The 15,168-nt window shown below is 54.3% G+C and overlaps 8 protein-coding genes across 8 annotated transcripts; 5 read left to right on the top strand and 3 right to left on the bottom strand.

Annotated features, from left to right (window-relative positions):
• Positions 1-283: 283 nt before the first annotated feature.
• N7510_009719 (alpha-glucosidase) lies at positions 284-2,484 on the top strand (the record flags this gene model as incomplete). The annotated part of the gene is made up of 9 exons (XM_056981644.1): positions 284-649; positions 704-833; positions 881-919; positions 970-1,085; positions 1,137-1,240; positions 1,291-1,562; positions 1,610-1,838; positions 1,909-2,182; positions 2,233-2,484. The coding sequence occupies 9 exons, from the start codon at positions 284-286 to the stop codon at positions 2,482-2,484; spliced, it is 1,782 nt and encodes a 593-aa protein (XP_056829480.1).
• Positions 2,485-2,842: 358 nt separating this feature from the next.
• On the bottom strand, positions 2,843-3,934 carry N7510_009720 (ketoreductase; the record flags this gene model as incomplete). Its single annotated transcript, XM_056981645.1, has 2 exons — positions 2,843-3,703; positions 3,761-3,934. The coding sequence occupies 2 exons, from the start codon at positions 3,932-3,934 to the stop codon at positions 2,843-2,845; spliced, it is 1,035 nt and encodes a 344-aa protein (XP_056829481.1).
• Positions 3,935-4,106: 172 nt separating this feature from the next.
• Positions 4,107-4,588, top strand: N7510_009721 (Erg28 family protein; the record flags this gene model as incomplete). The annotated part of the gene is made up of 2 exons (XM_056981646.1): positions 4,107-4,169; positions 4,229-4,588. The coding sequence occupies 2 exons, from the start codon at positions 4,107-4,109 to the stop codon at positions 4,586-4,588; spliced, it is 423 nt and encodes a 140-aa protein (XP_056829482.1).
• Positions 4,589-4,715: 127 nt separating this feature from the next.
• N7510_009722 (UDP-glucose:hexose-1-phosphate uridylyltransferase) lies at positions 4,716-6,030 on the bottom strand (the record flags this gene model as incomplete). Its single annotated transcript, XM_056981647.1, has 4 exons — positions 4,716-4,821; positions 4,873-5,638; positions 5,696-5,880; positions 5,933-6,030. The coding sequence occupies 4 exons, from the start codon at positions 6,028-6,030 to the stop codon at positions 4,716-4,718; spliced, it is 1,155 nt and encodes a 384-aa protein (XP_056829483.1).
• A 418-nt stretch (positions 6,031-6,448) lies between these two features.
• N7510_009723 (uncharacterized protein) lies at positions 6,449-8,735 on the bottom strand (the record flags this gene model as incomplete). The annotated part of the gene is made up of 3 exons (XM_056981648.1): positions 6,449-7,044; positions 7,096-8,599; positions 8,652-8,735. 3 exons carry the CDS (start codon positions 8,733-8,735, stop codon positions 6,449-6,451), a joined length of 2,184 nt encoding a protein of 727 aa, XP_056829484.1.
• Positions 8,736-9,988: 1,253 nt separating this feature from the next.
• On the top strand, positions 9,989-10,567 carry N7510_009724 (NAD(P)-dependent oxidoreductase; the record flags this gene model as incomplete). Its single annotated transcript, XM_056981649.1, has 1 exon — positions 9,989-10,567. The coding sequence occupies one exon, from the start codon at positions 9,989-9,991 to the stop codon at positions 10,565-10,567; it is 579 nt and encodes a 192-aa protein (XP_056829485.1).
• Positions 10,568-11,622: 1,055 nt separating this feature from the next.
• On the top strand, positions 11,623-12,640 carry N7510_009725 (uncharacterized protein; the record flags this gene model as incomplete). Its single annotated transcript, XM_056981650.1, has 2 exons — positions 11,623-12,472; positions 12,522-12,640. Coding segments are annotated over 2 exons (969 nt in total), but the record flags the coding sequence as incomplete, so codon positions are not given.
• Positions 12,641-13,296: 656 nt separating this feature from the next.
• N7510_009726 (MFS transporter) lies at positions 13,297-15,144 on the top strand (the record flags this gene model as incomplete). The annotated part of the gene is made up of 1 exon (XM_056981651.1): positions 13,297-15,144. The coding sequence occupies one exon, from the start codon at positions 13,297-13,299 to the stop codon at positions 15,142-15,144; it is 1,848 nt and encodes a 615-aa protein (XP_056829487.1).
• Positions 15,145-15,168: the final 24 nt, after the last annotated feature.

Consider the following 15,168-nt stretch of genomic DNA (forward strand, 5'->3'; position numbering starts at 1 on the left):
AATGACTAGCGAAGGCGTGGCAATTCTTCTACGGCCAGTATATCTATAAGGCGAGTCGGTCGCCTGCGGACAGCTCCTGGACTTTCCGCGAAGGATGCTTCACACAAAGTCTTCAACTCTACAGAGAGTATTGACCGTTCCCACACTTTGCAGAACAAGAAATAATACAATTGTAAACCGTCGGTTCTATACGTCGTTTCTCTCGAAGCGTTCTCTCCCTGCATTCCACTCGCTGCGGCCATTTACTCCATATAAACCATTCGCGCAACAAAAACGAGGCACGATGGCATCTGCATCCGACGACACCTTCAAGCCGATGGTTCTCGATTTTGACCGCCAATGGTGGCGGGAGATCATCATCTACGAGATCTATGTGCAGTCGTTCCAAGACAGCAACGGTGACGGAATCGGTGATCTCCGCGGCATCATCCAGCGACTCGACTACGTCAAGAGTCTCGGTGCTGATATGATCTGGTTGACACCGATCTATGTATCGCCTCTCGAGGACCAAGGGTATGATATCGCGAATTACAAGGAACTGAACCCGATGTACGGGACGATGAAGGATTGGGAGGACTTGTGCGCTGAGGTGCACAGGAGGGGAATGAAGATGATGATGGATATGGTGTTTAACCATACCAGTTCCCAGGTGAGAATTTACGCAAATATGGAGAGTGATGATGGAGAGCTGAGATCTGGTTAGCATGAATGGTTTCTCGAGTCGAAAAAGAACAAGTCCAATCCCAAACGAGACTGGTACTTTTGGCGCAAGGGACGCACTGGCAAGAACGGGGAGCGTTTGCCTCCGAACAACTGGGAGAGCATGTTTGGAGGTTAGCCCTGTTCGCATCTTTTTGAGATAGGACTGACACGTTGACAGGCCCGGGATGGAAGTATGATGAGTCCACCGACGAGTGGTGTAAGTACTGGCCGCTTTTGGAGTATTAGCCATCTGTTGATGTATGCCAGACATGCATCTGTTCTCGTCATCGCAGCCAGACCTCAACTGGGACAACCCCGACGTCCGGAACGCGGTATACGACGTGATCGACTTCTGGGGCAAGAAGGGCACGGATGGATTCCGAGTAAATCATACCTCTCGCTGAAACTTGTGAGCATTTGCCGACATTTCACAGTTCGATGTCATCAACCTGGTCTCCAAGACGCCAGGTCTCCCAGACGCGCCGATCAAATTCCCTAACAAGTTCGAGCAACCCGCAACGGAGATGTACACGAATGGGTAAGTTCCCAACTCCCCCAGAGAGACAGTCATTGCTGAAAACGGTGCAGCCCGAATATCCACAAATACATGCACGAAATGAACCGCAAGGTTCTTTGTAAATACAGCAACTGCACAGTTGGCGAGATGCCCTGCGGCGTGAACGAGTACGAGGCCAGTGAATACGTAGCCAAAGAACGCCAGGAGCTCTCGATGGTCTTCCAATTCGACCACATGAACCTGGACGGCGCCAACGGCGACAAGTGGCAGCCTCGTAAATGGGAGCTGTGGGAGTATGAGCGTGTGATGCGTGTTTGGCAGCAGCATATGCTCGGAAATCACGGTCCGTGCTTTTCTGGGGTTGTGTCCACTAGACTAATCGAGATATAGGTTGGAGCTCCTTGTACATGGAGAACCACGACCAGGCGCGCGCAGTGTCCCGCTTCGGCAACCCAGACGTGCGCTTCCGCGCCGTGTCGACGAAGATGCTCGCCACCGTGCTGTTTGCGCTCCGCGGAACTGTATTCCTGTATCAGGGCCAGGAGCTCGGCACGCCGCACCCACAGAACTGGAAGATCGAGGACTATCCCGACGTCGAGACGCAAGAATGGTACAAAGCGTAAGTAAACAGACCAGCCATTTCTTCCAGACAGACCAGAAGATGGATATTGATATCTTCCATTCTGTAGTCAATACAAACTGCGCAAAGAGAAAGAGCCCAACAAGGAACCGGACATGAAGGACGCTATGGATGTCATCCGTCTGAAAAGCCGCGATAATGCACGCACCCCGATGCCGTGGGACAACTCGACGAACGGTGCTTTCACCACGGCGGCCAAGCCGTGGATCAGGATGAACGATGAGTACCCCGAGATCAACGTGCAGTCACAGGAGCAGGATCCGGACTCAGTGTTGAACTACTTCAAGAAGCTGATTCATATCCGCAAGCAGCACCCGCTGATGGTACGCCTTTAATCCCGCCGTTCATATTTGCTTTTACTGATATGGTCTAGTTCTACGGAGCCTACGTCCCGGTGAATCCCACGGACCCCAGAGTCTTCTCGTTCCTGCGGTGCCAGGGCCCGTGGCGCACGCTCGTCTTCTGTAACTGGACAACGGAAAACACCGAGTTTGATATCCCGGGGGAAATTGACGTCGACCTGGCCGTCATGCTAATTGCCAATTATAAGGTTGGAGATGACCCGCTGAAGCATAAGGTCAAGCTGCGGCCGTATGAGGCGCGCATTTACTCGCTTCGGAATTAGGGCAGATGCATGCTTTGTATAACAGCATCGCAGATAGAACAAAAGTTTTTACATATCGTAATGTCGGCAAGTGGTGGCGGGATGAGTAGACTGTGCGTATTTCTCCGGGCTTGCGGGATAAGGTTGCGAGGATGGTAGCTTCGCAAGAGGTACGTCACGAAGGTATTTGTTTGTTTACTCATAATGCTTATTATTAGTATCTTATAATTCATAGCCATCAATGTCTCGCGGCTTGGCAAAGTAGAAATCCCGCTCCTTCACAGCTCGCCAAGTTGACACCCTTTCCTAACCACGACATCCATCCTCTTTTTGGGAAGAACTGCCACAATCTCTATTCTTCATACACTCCATCACCGCTTTAGGTGCTCTTCTTCGCACTCTCCCGCTCCGCCTTGCGCAGAGCACGCTTGCGAATAGACTCATGCATACTCTTGTTCTGAGAGATGACAAACGAATTCATAGGCGTAGTGACCGAGGTCAAGAACCAAGCCATAATCCCATGACTCCAGTAAGGCGAGGAGCTATAAGCGTAAGCGGGTGAGCCGCCACTCCGACCGATCTTGCCAAGGGTGGCGCGGACAAATGCGCGCGGCGTTGGGATGGAGGCCGACGCGCGACGGATCTTGGACATGGCCGAGGTGATCAAGTAGGCCTGGACGAGCTCGACTGTGATGCCGTGGGGAGCCAGCTCGGCTCCCAGCGCGGTCGACCAGTGCTGCAGGAAAGCCTTGCTGCCGGAGTAGGTGGCCAGCAGTGGGGTCGGGAGCAGGCCGCCAAAGGAGCCCATGGTGAGAACTAGACCGCGGCGGCGTTGGATCATGCCTGGCACAACGAGCTGGGTGACGCGCAGGGTACCCATACAATTGATCGTGACGATATTGGCCATCTCTGAGGCCGGGGTCTGGGCGAAAGGAACGGGGATCGAATGGCTCTGGCCCACGTTGTTGACCAGCACAGACACATCCAGCTCTGCCACGACCTCCCGCAGGGCCTCGTAGTCTGCGTCCGCGTTGCGCGCAAAGTCCATGGCCACGGTCTCAGTTTCGACGGAGTACTGCGCTGTGATTTCTTCGGCGAGAGCAGCGAGTTTCGAGGCTGTTCGTGATACCAGCACAATGTTGAACCCTGACCGCGCCAACTGCAGCGCGAATTCCTTGCCCAGGCCGTCTGATGCGCCGGTCACCACTGCCCAGCTACCGGGGGGACCGAAGGAGCGGAGCTGTGAAGAGGGTGTAGGTTAGTCTCTGAAGAGCTGAAGAAACAGGGACATACATACCGGCTTTCCAGGCAACACGAACAGGCTGAGCAGCACGCGAATGAAGGTCCAGACTTTGCAGGCAACGACCAGCCCGCCGGTGGCCAGCAGAAGCAGGGCTCCGACAGTGGGCAGGCCGGGGGCGAGGTGTGTGGGCCATTGCGAGAGGCACTCGAAGTGTTTCGAGAGATCCATATTGAAGGAGAGAGAGACTATCGCAGAGAGGGTGAGTTGAAAAAGAGAAAGTGTGTGTGGACCAGGGAGATTGAAAGAAAAAGGTTGGGGAGAGATGATCGCCGCCAAGAATCAAACACATGAGGGCCTCGGTCTTTTTCTTCCTTCTTCTTCAGACAACAAACAAACAACCATGTCGTCGCTGCTGTCCTACCTTCCGCCCTTCGAGGGCCTGCTTCCCAAGTGGCTATTCCTGGTACTTTGATTTCTCCCCCTTCATTCTATCTTGCACCCAATTAATCCTCTGCCCGCTAGGTCTCCGTCATCTCTGCCGTGAACAGCCTCCAAGCCATCCGCTCCCCTGACTACACAGCCCAGCTGTACAACGGCCAAGTCAACGGCCAGTCCCCCGTGAACCCACTCGCCAGCCGGCTCTTCGGAACGTGGACCCTACTCTCAGCGGCCGTCCGCCTCACCGCTGCATACCACATCACCACGCCCGCCGTGTACGATCTCGCCGCGTCCACCTTCGGCATTGCCCTCGTGCATTTTGTGAGCGAGTGGCTTGCCTTTGGGAGCGCGGGTCTGCGTGGACGGTTCGTTAGCCCGCTCATTGTGGCGTCGTCTACTTTGGCGTGGATGGTGACGCAGCGCGGGGAGTATCTAGGTTTGTAGGATGGATGCATTTCCTGCCATTATATGATTGGGAGAAGAGGGAATTGGTTAAATCATGTATATATGTGATTTATTTTTTTGTGTGTACGGACTCCAATTGACTCTACACCACACTGCACTGCCTTTTTTATCCGTCTAGCTTCTTTCTGTACAGCTCGCCGCCACAGCCCCGGAGCTTGGCGGCGGCTTGCTCCGGTGTGATATCGCGCTGGGGCTCGGCCATCAGCTCATACCTGTGACACATTTTAGTGTTGATCAAAAGAAAAGACATGAGGGAAGCCTACCCGACCAGGAACTTGCGCACGGTGGCACTCCGCAGCAGCGGCGGATAGAAGTGCAAGTGTAGATAGGAAGCCTCGAGCTCGTCAGCGTCAGCATCCAGCGGTGCCTGGTGGATACCCATGCTGTAGGGGAAGTGCGTCTCGAAGAGATTATCGTAGCGACGAGTGGTCTCGGCAATCGCCTCGGCCAGCAAGGTCTTCTCGGGAGCCGACAAATCCACCAACGCGCGCCGGTGCGAGCGGCTAACGATCATGGTCTCAAACGGCCAAGTCGCCCACCAGGGAACAACAACGAGGAAAGCCTCGTTCTCGAAAACGACGCGGTCGCCCTTGCGCGCCTCCAGCGCGGCATAGTCCTCCAGCATGTGCTGCCCTCCGTGCTCGGCGCGGTACTTCTTCAGCTGCTCCAGCTCCGCGGCGGGCTCCTCGGGCAGCGAGCTGGTGGTCCACACCTGACCGTGCGGGTGCGGGTTCGAGCAGCCCATCGCCGCGCCTTTGTTCTCGAAAATCTGCATGTAGCGGTACTGCTCCTTGGGCTTGGTGATGCTAGCGTGCGGGGAGGAGGGCTGCAGGGTCGTCGCGGGCGCGATCTGGGCTAGTGGCGAGGTCGGCGCCAGGTGCGCGGCGTAAATCTCGGTCCAGGCGTCGATTACGGGGACGATGTCGCGCGGCGATAGGTCGGCGAGCGTCAGGTTGTGCGCCGACGAGAAGGTCAGCACGTAGCATTTGCCTGTCACGGGCTCGGCCTTGAGGAAGCGCGCCTCCAGCTCTGCGTTCGGTGAGTGAGTATGAGCTGCCGGAGAGGTAGGTCAATTGAATCACGAACCATCTCCCTTGCTGCCATCGTAGTCGGCCTGCTCCTCCTTGACGGCGCTGTAGTCGTTGACGAAGACGAACGTGCTGTCGTACTTGGGGTTAACGTCGCCCGCGGCGCGCTGGTTGCCGGGACACAGGTAGCATTGCGGGTCGTAGGCGGGGAGTGTCGTCTTGGAGGGGCTTTCCTGCTGTCCTCTACGAATTGTTAGTTATTGTCGTGATTGACGGCGTGGCTAGATCGACTCACTGCCAAGGCCGCTTGGTGCGGTGGGGGGAGACGAGGATGGAGGAGCCGCGCAGGGGGTTGTATCTCCGGTGGGAGATGTCGTCGAGGACGCTGTCCATGGTGATGGCTGTCTGTAGGATGAGGACCTTGAGAGGAGTGGAAGAACAGGAAACAGAAAAACCCGGATGTCGGCCAGTGGTGGGGTCGCGGGGTCTCCGGGTTTGGTTGATTGATTGTAGGTACTATAGCATAGGTATGACAATATGTATATGGAAAGAAATGGATTTTCGGGCAGATTAATTTCCTTGTACTTTTGGTATTCAATGGACTGGAAATTGGGCAAAATTGGTGCATGTCGTGCAGTATGTCTGTCTTGGCATCGTCATTTGTCGCAGAACCCGGTGAGCCGGAAAGGAATCGGCGGGATCCCGATATATGAAATGTGGGGTGAGCATGGAGCAAGTACTATTTACAAAGGAACCGATATGTACAAGAAAAAAGAACGCACAACACATCGTAAGTCATGATCACTGCCAATTACGCCGTCGCAGTATACGGAGGCGGCGTCTCCAACTCCTCAAACTCCGTCATGGACAGCTCGTACCCGAGATGCCGCTTGAGCAGTTCATGCGTGACGAATCGCTCGGGGGCATTACCCTGTGCATCCACAAACGAGACATGCGGATTGACATCGCTAATGCGCTGCAGCTCATTAGCATGGCGATGGTGGTGCGGGCACCCATCAACACCGATCAGGAAAATCGTAACGTGCACCCAGCTAAGACTCAACAGATCGAGCTCGAACTCATCCATGTCCGTGGCTTCGCCGTCTAGTAAGAGCAGGAGCCGCAGAATCGGCGTTTGCGGGCCAGCTTGCCACCCGAAAATGGGGTGGTAGGTCGCGGACTCGGAGTGTTTTTGGAAGTGAAGCTCCTTGATCTTCTGCCACCCTGTCATCACGCGTGTGCCGCCGCCAAATCGGATGTTGCGCCACATTTGATCCAAGTTGTAGTGATTGATTGTGCCGACGTGATGGGCGTGTGTGGAGAATGTGGTGAGCTCGTAGCCCTTGAAGTTGTGGTCGTGGTTGGCCATGGCGTCGGTGAATCGACGGACGACGGCCTTTGCTACGTCTGCATAAAGGGTTAGGAAGATTGATCAAATAACTGCGTTGGGAAAATTACCTTTGTTCTTTGGCTGGGTTGATCGAGAATAGCCCGTGATGAGATACTGGTTATAGTTTGGTCGAACGGGATCAAAGCCCATAGAGCCAGAGACATCTAGTAGGATCATGGTGTCGTCGTTAGGAGTCTCGGGAGCATCAAACGCTCGAAACGGCGGGGGCATGACCTGCTTCGAGTATCCCGCCGAGGTATGCTGAACATGGCAAGTATCATCGGCAGAGTAATACCCTGGTGGTGGTTCCACGGCAGAGGCCATTCTGGCACGAGCCATGTCCAGCGCGGAGATCATGTCTGGTTTCAATCGTGGTCCACCAACACCATCCCGGTGATTCATGACCCAATAGAGCCGTTCCTCGGCGGTATCTTCGAACCCTCTCCACGCAGGCGTGATCCCTCTCCACCCCGACGCCGCCTCGATGCTGAACTTCAATGGGTTGGAGGCCAAATCGGCCCACGCCACGGGAATGGGCTCGAAATAGCCCGCTCGCAGGAGGTGGAGATATTGGATCGGGCAGCGATTGCGCAGGTCCGCGATCTTTGCAGTCATGCCGATCTTGTCCTGGTAGTTGAGCACGATCTGTCGATCCAGCGGATCCGGCCATCTGGACTGTTCCTCGCTGACAATCTCGCTCTGCAAAACGATGGCGTGTTTCATCTGTTTCTTCGTTTTGATCAATGCCTTTTCTTCTGGCGATTTGATCGAAAAAGCCCGTTTCAGAGAAAACCTTCTCTTCTCATCGGTGGGAGGACCGGCGATGGCCAGCTTGGACATTTGAGCCTCCAGCTCGTCCGTCGCCCAGATACTGCTTTTTGGTTCCTGGGCGTTGATCGCGGCTTGTGCTTGTGAGTTGAGCGACGCATTCATTGCGATGGTCTGGTGTACCATTCGGGCATGGTAGCCTGGTTTGGGTTGCTGGATCGTCCAAAAGGTATTACCCATCCTATATCCATAGGGGGAAACGATACTATACGTGTACGGGTTGCTAGAAAAGAGGGATTGCTGGTAGCAGTCGTGATAGGAGCTTTCGCCCGGGTACATGACGGCCTTGGACCACATTTGCTGGACGGGCAGGCGCTGCCATTTCCTTCGTTTGTATTGGTGGATGTCGCAGTTACAGTAGTAGTCTGTTTCGTGCTCGGGTTCAATCTCCGGGTTGTAGATGCGGTACCTCATTTGGACGGTCTGTAGCAGGTTCTGCATCTCTTGCTCGTCGTGAGCGCGGACCTCCCCTGCTCTAATGACGGCATTTGTGTGAAATCGAGTTGCGCTCCTGGCTTTTGGAGGCAACGGCCTTTGCAAAGGCGGCTGCACGGGAGCCTGCACGGGAGCTCGCTTCTCCGACTTTTCGGAGTGGTTCTTTTCGGAGTGGTTCTTTTCGGAGTGGTTGTTTTCGGAGTGGTTCTTTTCGGAGTGGTCCTTTTCGTAGTGGTTCTTTTCGCTGTGGGCGTGTTTCTCTGGATTCTCATAGTACTGGTCCACAGCCTCATTGATGGTATTCGCGTTCTTTCGATAGAGTTAGCCAACGTGCGATCATGTCGATCAGGGTGAGAGGTACTTCAAGAAACATGGAGGCCGTCTTGTCGTCCGCACCGGGAGCGAAGCTGAGAAACTCAGCCAAGCTCGCTTTGTCGGGCTGCATGGTGACGATGTTCTATGGACAGGTCTGCGAGTCAGGACAGGGAGCTAGGGTTCATCGGCTGTGCTTTTAAAGCCAAGAGAATGCGATCGTCCGGAGGCAGAGGGAGGGGTTAGCAAAGAGGTGGCGGTGCAAAAAGGGTAACAAGGCTACGCAACACGGAGACTAAGTAAGCCAAGAGAAGGAGGCTCAGCAAAGAGGCAGTGCCCCAGCAGCAAGGGACCAGTGAGGGATAATTACCGGCAATCCGGCACTAAGTTAGTTGTTGCTCGCCCCGACGATTATTATTCTGGTTGAGATTGGCCACACTGGACTGATGACCCCGGACCCACTCGCTGGGAACAAGCATTCGGGAAGATGCATACGTAGTAATTAACGATAACGATGGGGGCAACAGGAGGATCCCTGGAAGACGCTGCTCGGGAGACTGCGCATTTACCATTTTCGGAAAGAACAAGTGGAGCAAAGACTGCACAGTCATTCTCGAAATCGCCTTGACCACCACACACACAATAACTGTTTTGTCTTAGTAGACCCGTGGTCGGGTTTTTCGCGTGTGGGTTGGGCCTTGGGCGGTTTTTGGCGAGGCGGTCTGTGGCAAAGCGTGCATGCCTGAGCCACTCGCCGTGGTCAAGCCACATTTCTCCAAGATGATGGTCGATGTAGCCTCACCGCAACGTCATCGCTCGTTCTCGCACACAACCTCGCAATCGCTCGAGGGTTCGACTCTCCTTAGCTCTGGGAATACATGCTCAGGCGCCCAGCCTGCAGGGAGAGAGTCGTCGTAGGCCATGCTGCCTTGGATCATCGGAGGTCTCCAAACCCCTCCGCGACCCTCGTAAGCAACAGGATTGGTAATCCTACGGACTGTCAGCTAACTAAGCCGGACCTATACGACCACACGGACTTCGGACTACAGTAGATGGCGAGGTTGATGCCGGAAGTAGTCTGCGCGTCACTGACTTGCGGTAGCTGAGCAAGCATTAACTTGGCATCAACTAGGCAGAAGTCGGCCGCGTCGTAGTAACGCATTTCAAAGACTACCTATGTGTTGCAGCATGTTGCATGTCACACCTATATATACCTGATGGGAGCTCGTTGTTTACATGTTGCAAAATATCCAGTTGATCATCCGTTGGTCTCAAGAAAGTTAAAAGTTTCCCTACAATCATTGTTTCACCGTGTCAATCCAAACCACCCCGTCACATTTGGCAACAAAGTCAGCATCCTACCACCGCGCAACATCATCTTCCAATATGCGTATTCTCGTTATTGGCGGCAATGGACAGACTGGTCGTCTCGTCATCGATGAAGCATTGCAGCGCGGCCATAAGGTTACTGCCTTGATTCGCAATCCCTCTGCCCTTCCAGCCATGGAAGGCCTGAATATCGTGAAGGGCACACCCGTGGAACCTTCGAACGTTGAAAGCGCTTTCAACGCAGTCCAGGGCGACCTCCCAACTGCCGTGATCGTCACACTTTCGTCCCCAAGAGAAAAGGGGACTCGAGTCATGTCTCACGCGCACGAAAACCTCGTCGCTATTATGAAAAGGCATGGTGTTTCCAAAATTGCGACACTGTCTTCATTTGGAGTTGGCTCTTCTCTCGCGAATATCAATGTGCTTATGAAATGGGCAATTGCCCATACCAGCCTTGGGCATGCATTCGCGGACCATAATCATGTCGATGAGATACTCAAGAAGAGCGGATTGGAATTCGTGGAGTTGAGGCCAGCGAGATTGACTATGGGCAAAAAAGCGCCCGTCCAGTTCCTTGGCGACGAGGGGAAAGGACTCGGTATTTTCGCAGGCCTGGGGGGGGATCTCGAGGGCTAGTGTGGCGGCGTGTTTGGTGGACGCTGTTGAGAAGAACACTTGGGATCGAAGCACTCCTGTGATATCGGAGTGATGGGGTGTCACCATGTCAGGGTATGGGACAATCGAACAGAACACTCATTCGGCAGGAAAAGATACGCCAGGAAAGATTGGGCTTTATGAAGCCTTACCTATTAGTTAATGTATGCTTTCGAACATAATATAGTTCAATCGGTCCCCACAAGATCAGAATGTTTGTCTACATGTTCAATCGTCTTATTGGTTATCTATTTTAAATCAACTTGCCTGGTGGCGATGACGGGTATAGTATGGTGGGCAGCCATCGGCACGGCTATATTTGCGTGCTGTGAGGAACTTAGATCGGGAACACCGCGCTATCACCTAAAGCCAGACGGCATGCTCGTATGGCTTCGCACGAAATATGTTCTAAAAAGCTGATTCTGACAGAGATATCTTTTCTATGTAACTGATGTTACAGGAACGGGATCGACTGGGTTTCCCCCGCATTCGCATTCGCATTCGCATTTACACCTTTGGATTCCAACATGAATCATAAATGGCGAAAACCGACATGTCTACGTTCACATGGCCTTCCCACGGTCGGGTCGTAGGGATCCAAAGAGAAAACGAGACCGGAGACGCCTTCGGCGGGATCCCCAATGCCCTGCCCCCCATCAGCGTTCGATCCGCCACCAAGCTTCCCCAATCACCAGAAACGATCGATGCATTCAAACTCGGCCCCGCAGCAGCAGGCTAAGCATAACTCGAGCAGTGCGAAGACTATCTGGCTGCGAACGTGTTCCGACCTGCCGGGACTTGGGTCGTGAACTATCTCAAATGTAATACCTAAAACGTGACGTCAGACCCTTCTTTATCGCTGGTTGGCTTATCGCGCTTTCCTCTCAACTCCAACTCCCCCACCACCATGGCACTCACGAGATATAGATAAACCCGGAGCCAGGGAAGCCTCACCGCCATGAACCCTCCAACAGTAACCTTCGATTCCCTACCGAACGAGGCAAGACCAATAAACCACCCCTAATCCGACCCCAGACTCATTCCTTCGTCCGTTCCAGGTCTCTCTACAGATCCTCTCCTCACTCTCCACGCAATCCCTCCTTCCCATCACAGCCGTCAACCACCGCCTTCACGCCCTCATCCTCCGTATCCTCCACTACCGCCTCCTTGCTGCCGCCTCCCTCCCAGAATATAAACTCCTCCTCGAATGCTTCCACCCGAGCTCTAAACTCACCGAGCCGCACGTCTTCTGCACATACCTCGGCACCGACGGACTAAGTGACCGACATGACGGGCAGGGCTCACTCTACGAAAGCGTCGACACCGCGCAAAGACTGTCTCGGCTAACGGGGCTATATTCACGATTCCGTCCTGAAGCGCACCCAGACCAAGATGTCAGTGGAGGAATGTCGCGACTCGTCTCATCGCCAGGTACGACGCTTTTGCTGCCGGGGGTGGTGGGGTTTATGCGGGCTGACACGAATGGGGATGAGGAAGAAAGTTCGGGGGCACCAGTGACGAGGGCGGTGAATTTGGAAGGGTATGAGGATTTCTCGCAGCTTTGTGTCGTGGTGAATCTGGTTCAGGTCATGCCTGGGACGACGCTACTGCGCAGTGCGCATACGATTGAGGACGGATTTATTCGTCTGTGGCGGGAGTGGTTGAAGAGGCAGGACGCGCGGTGGAAAGCTGCGGTGCGGGTTACAGAGGAAGAAGGACCGGAGGCGGCGCGGATGTTACAGGATGCCGACGAGATTCTCTGGGTGGATCGAAACGAAACGGTCGGATTGAAGATGCGCGTGCGAGAAAAGAAGTGGAATTCCGCTTTCCCGGTGTTGATGCACCGCGACGAGGAGTCCACGGACGCCTACGAGGTTGACTTGGAAGGTAAGTGATACTGTTGAATGGTGGGAAATCTTCAAAACTGACGAAACAGAACTGCATATCCGCTCCACACGCCTACTCCTCACCCTGGAACAGTCACAGGAAGAGCAGCAGAGCTACCAGAGCAACGCCATCATATTCGGTGCATTTCCCACTCACCAAACAATCTAAACCCGACCACCCGGACTCTCGGGTTGTCGTTCGGGTTTATACGCAAGAATAGGTTGTGCAGCGTCGTACAGGTCTATAGATAGAAAGTTGTGCCTGAGCAATACACAATTGAACAGCCAATGGCAATGCGTAGAAACTGCCCAAATCGGCACCGGATGCCGGGTGGAGTGCCTGTGGCGCGGCATCCACCGAAGTTTTCACCCTAACAATCCAGATCCAAGATTCGGGCCGAAACCATGAAGGGCCACGGATTCGTGAGCAAAGGTGAGTGCTTGATAATATTCGTGCTAATTTGTTTCGGGATGTAAAGGAGAATAGAAGGGAATCATTGCTCAGAGAGCCTTGCGCCAAAACCAGGGAGAATATAGTTGAAAATGTTCGCCACCGCGATTACTTAACAACAGTCGTTAAGGCGGATGCAAGCCGAGGCTGGATTCGGTTGTGTTGAGTGGGGCCCTGCTTTTTTTCTGCTTGCCATCCTTCTGCTCTTATATGACTGTTTTTCTGTCTCTCTCCTGTCATGTTGAATATTTTTCCAGTTTGATCTGCGCGACCTCCATCCTTGCATTGCGATCGTCGACCCAGAGTGGGCCGCATATAGATCGCATCGATCGGTGCTTGAGCGCAACAACATCAAAGAAGCATCTTTGATAAACATGGCGACTCTCGCCGCTGGGAACGAGGCATCTCTGCCATCCCGAATCCCTTTCTGGCGGTTAATTTTCGACCAAAAAGTGATCACCGACCAGGTCGCCAGCTATCCCTATGCCGGCTCAGGCACGGAAAATGATCCATACGTCGTGGTTTGGATCGACGGCGACGCCCGCAACCCCATGAACTTCGGGACTCTCAAGAAATGGTCCATCACGATCCTTGTCTCGTTCGTCACGCTCGCCGTGGCCCTGGTCTCCTCCGCCTTCTCAGGCGGCATGGGCCAGATTGTTGAGCACTTCGGCGTCGCCGAGGAAGTCGTCTTGCTCGGCGTGTCACTGTTCGTGCTGGGGTTCGCTATCGGGCCTCTAATATGGGCGCCGCTCAGCGAGATCTTTGGTCGTCGGCATATCTTCACTGTTAGCTTTGCCTTTTTGACAGCGTTCAATGCCGGCGCCGCAGGCGCGACTAATATCCAGACGTTGATTATTCTGCGTTTCCTGGCGGGCTGTTTTGGGTCTTCGCCTTTTGGGAATGCCGGTGGGACTATCGCGGATATGTTCCCTGCGTCGCAGCGTGGTATTGCGATTAGTTTCTTTGCCGCGGCGCCGTTCCTGGGCCCAACTATTGGTCCTATTATCGGTGGGTTTCTAGCGACAGGGGCTGGATGGCGCTGGGTGGAAGGTTTTCTGGCTGCATTTTCGGGTGCACTCTGGCTGTGCGTGATCTTCTTGCTCCCAGAGACCTATGCGCCCGTTCTGCTGCGCCGACGAGCCGAGAAATTGTCTGAAATGACAGGCAGTGTGTACCGCAGCAAGCTTGATATCGAGCGCGGCCCGATCCCAATGGGAAAGACGCTTCGAACGGCACTCTCCCGTCCCTGGATCTTGCTGTTCCGCGAACCTATCGTGTTTCTGCTCTCTATCTACATGGCCATCATCTACGGCACCCTATACATGCTCTTCGCAGCATATCCAATCGTCTTCCAAGAAGTGCGCGGCTGGAGCGAAGGTGTGGGCGGCCTAGCCTTCTTAGGAATTCTTGTGGGAATGGTCCTAGCCGTCATCTACACCTTCCCCGAAAACATGCGCTATGCCAAAAAATGCAGCGAGACCACCGACCGACTCGCCCCGGAGGTTCGCCTCCCACCCAGCATGGTCGGCGGTATTGCCCTGCCTATCGGATTATTCTGGTTCGCATGGACCAACTCTGCATCCATCCACTGGATGGCATCCATCGCCGCTGGGGCGCCGTTCGGGTTCGGGATGGTTCTCGTCTTCCTCAGCGTGTTCAACTACCTCATCGATTCATATACCATATTCGCCGCGTCAGTGCTAGCAGCCAACTCTGCGCTGCGGTCTTTATTCGGCGCCGCATTCCCGCTCTTCACGACATACATGTACGCCAACCTCGGCATCCATTGGGCCTCATCGATCCCAGCATTCCTAGCCCTCATCTGCGTGCCCTTCCCATTCATCTTCTACAAATACGGAGCCCAGATTCGTCAGCGATGCACCTTTGCCGCTGAGGCTGATGCGTTCATGCGACGGCTGGCAGAGCAGAATCAGAACCAGAACCGGGCTGAAATTGAGCGCGAGGAGACCGTGCTGGATGCGGATGAGAAGGAGCCTGACAATACGGCTGTAGCAGACGACGCGCAAAGCTCTTCTGATAGCGAGAGTATCTCTACTGTGCCCTCGCGCACCATCGGCCGGTATGCCTCAAGGGCATCACGCCAGTCGGGTCGGTCGATGCATCGCACGCCGACGGCGACGCAGTATGAGGAGAATCCGTACGATTTGGATCTGGTGAATACGCGCCAGTCGGCAATTAGTGGCCTTGGCAAGAATTAGCCGAATGCAGGCCTAATGATATAG

This window comes from Penicillium lagena, assembly GCF_028827675.1.
Source record: "Penicillium lagena strain IBT 129212 chromosome Unknown utg000007l_segment0_segment0, whole genome shotgun sequence".
In the NCBI taxonomy this organism is placed as follows: domain Eukaryota; kingdom Fungi; phylum Ascomycota; class Eurotiomycetes; order Eurotiales; family Aspergillaceae; genus Penicillium; species Penicillium lagena.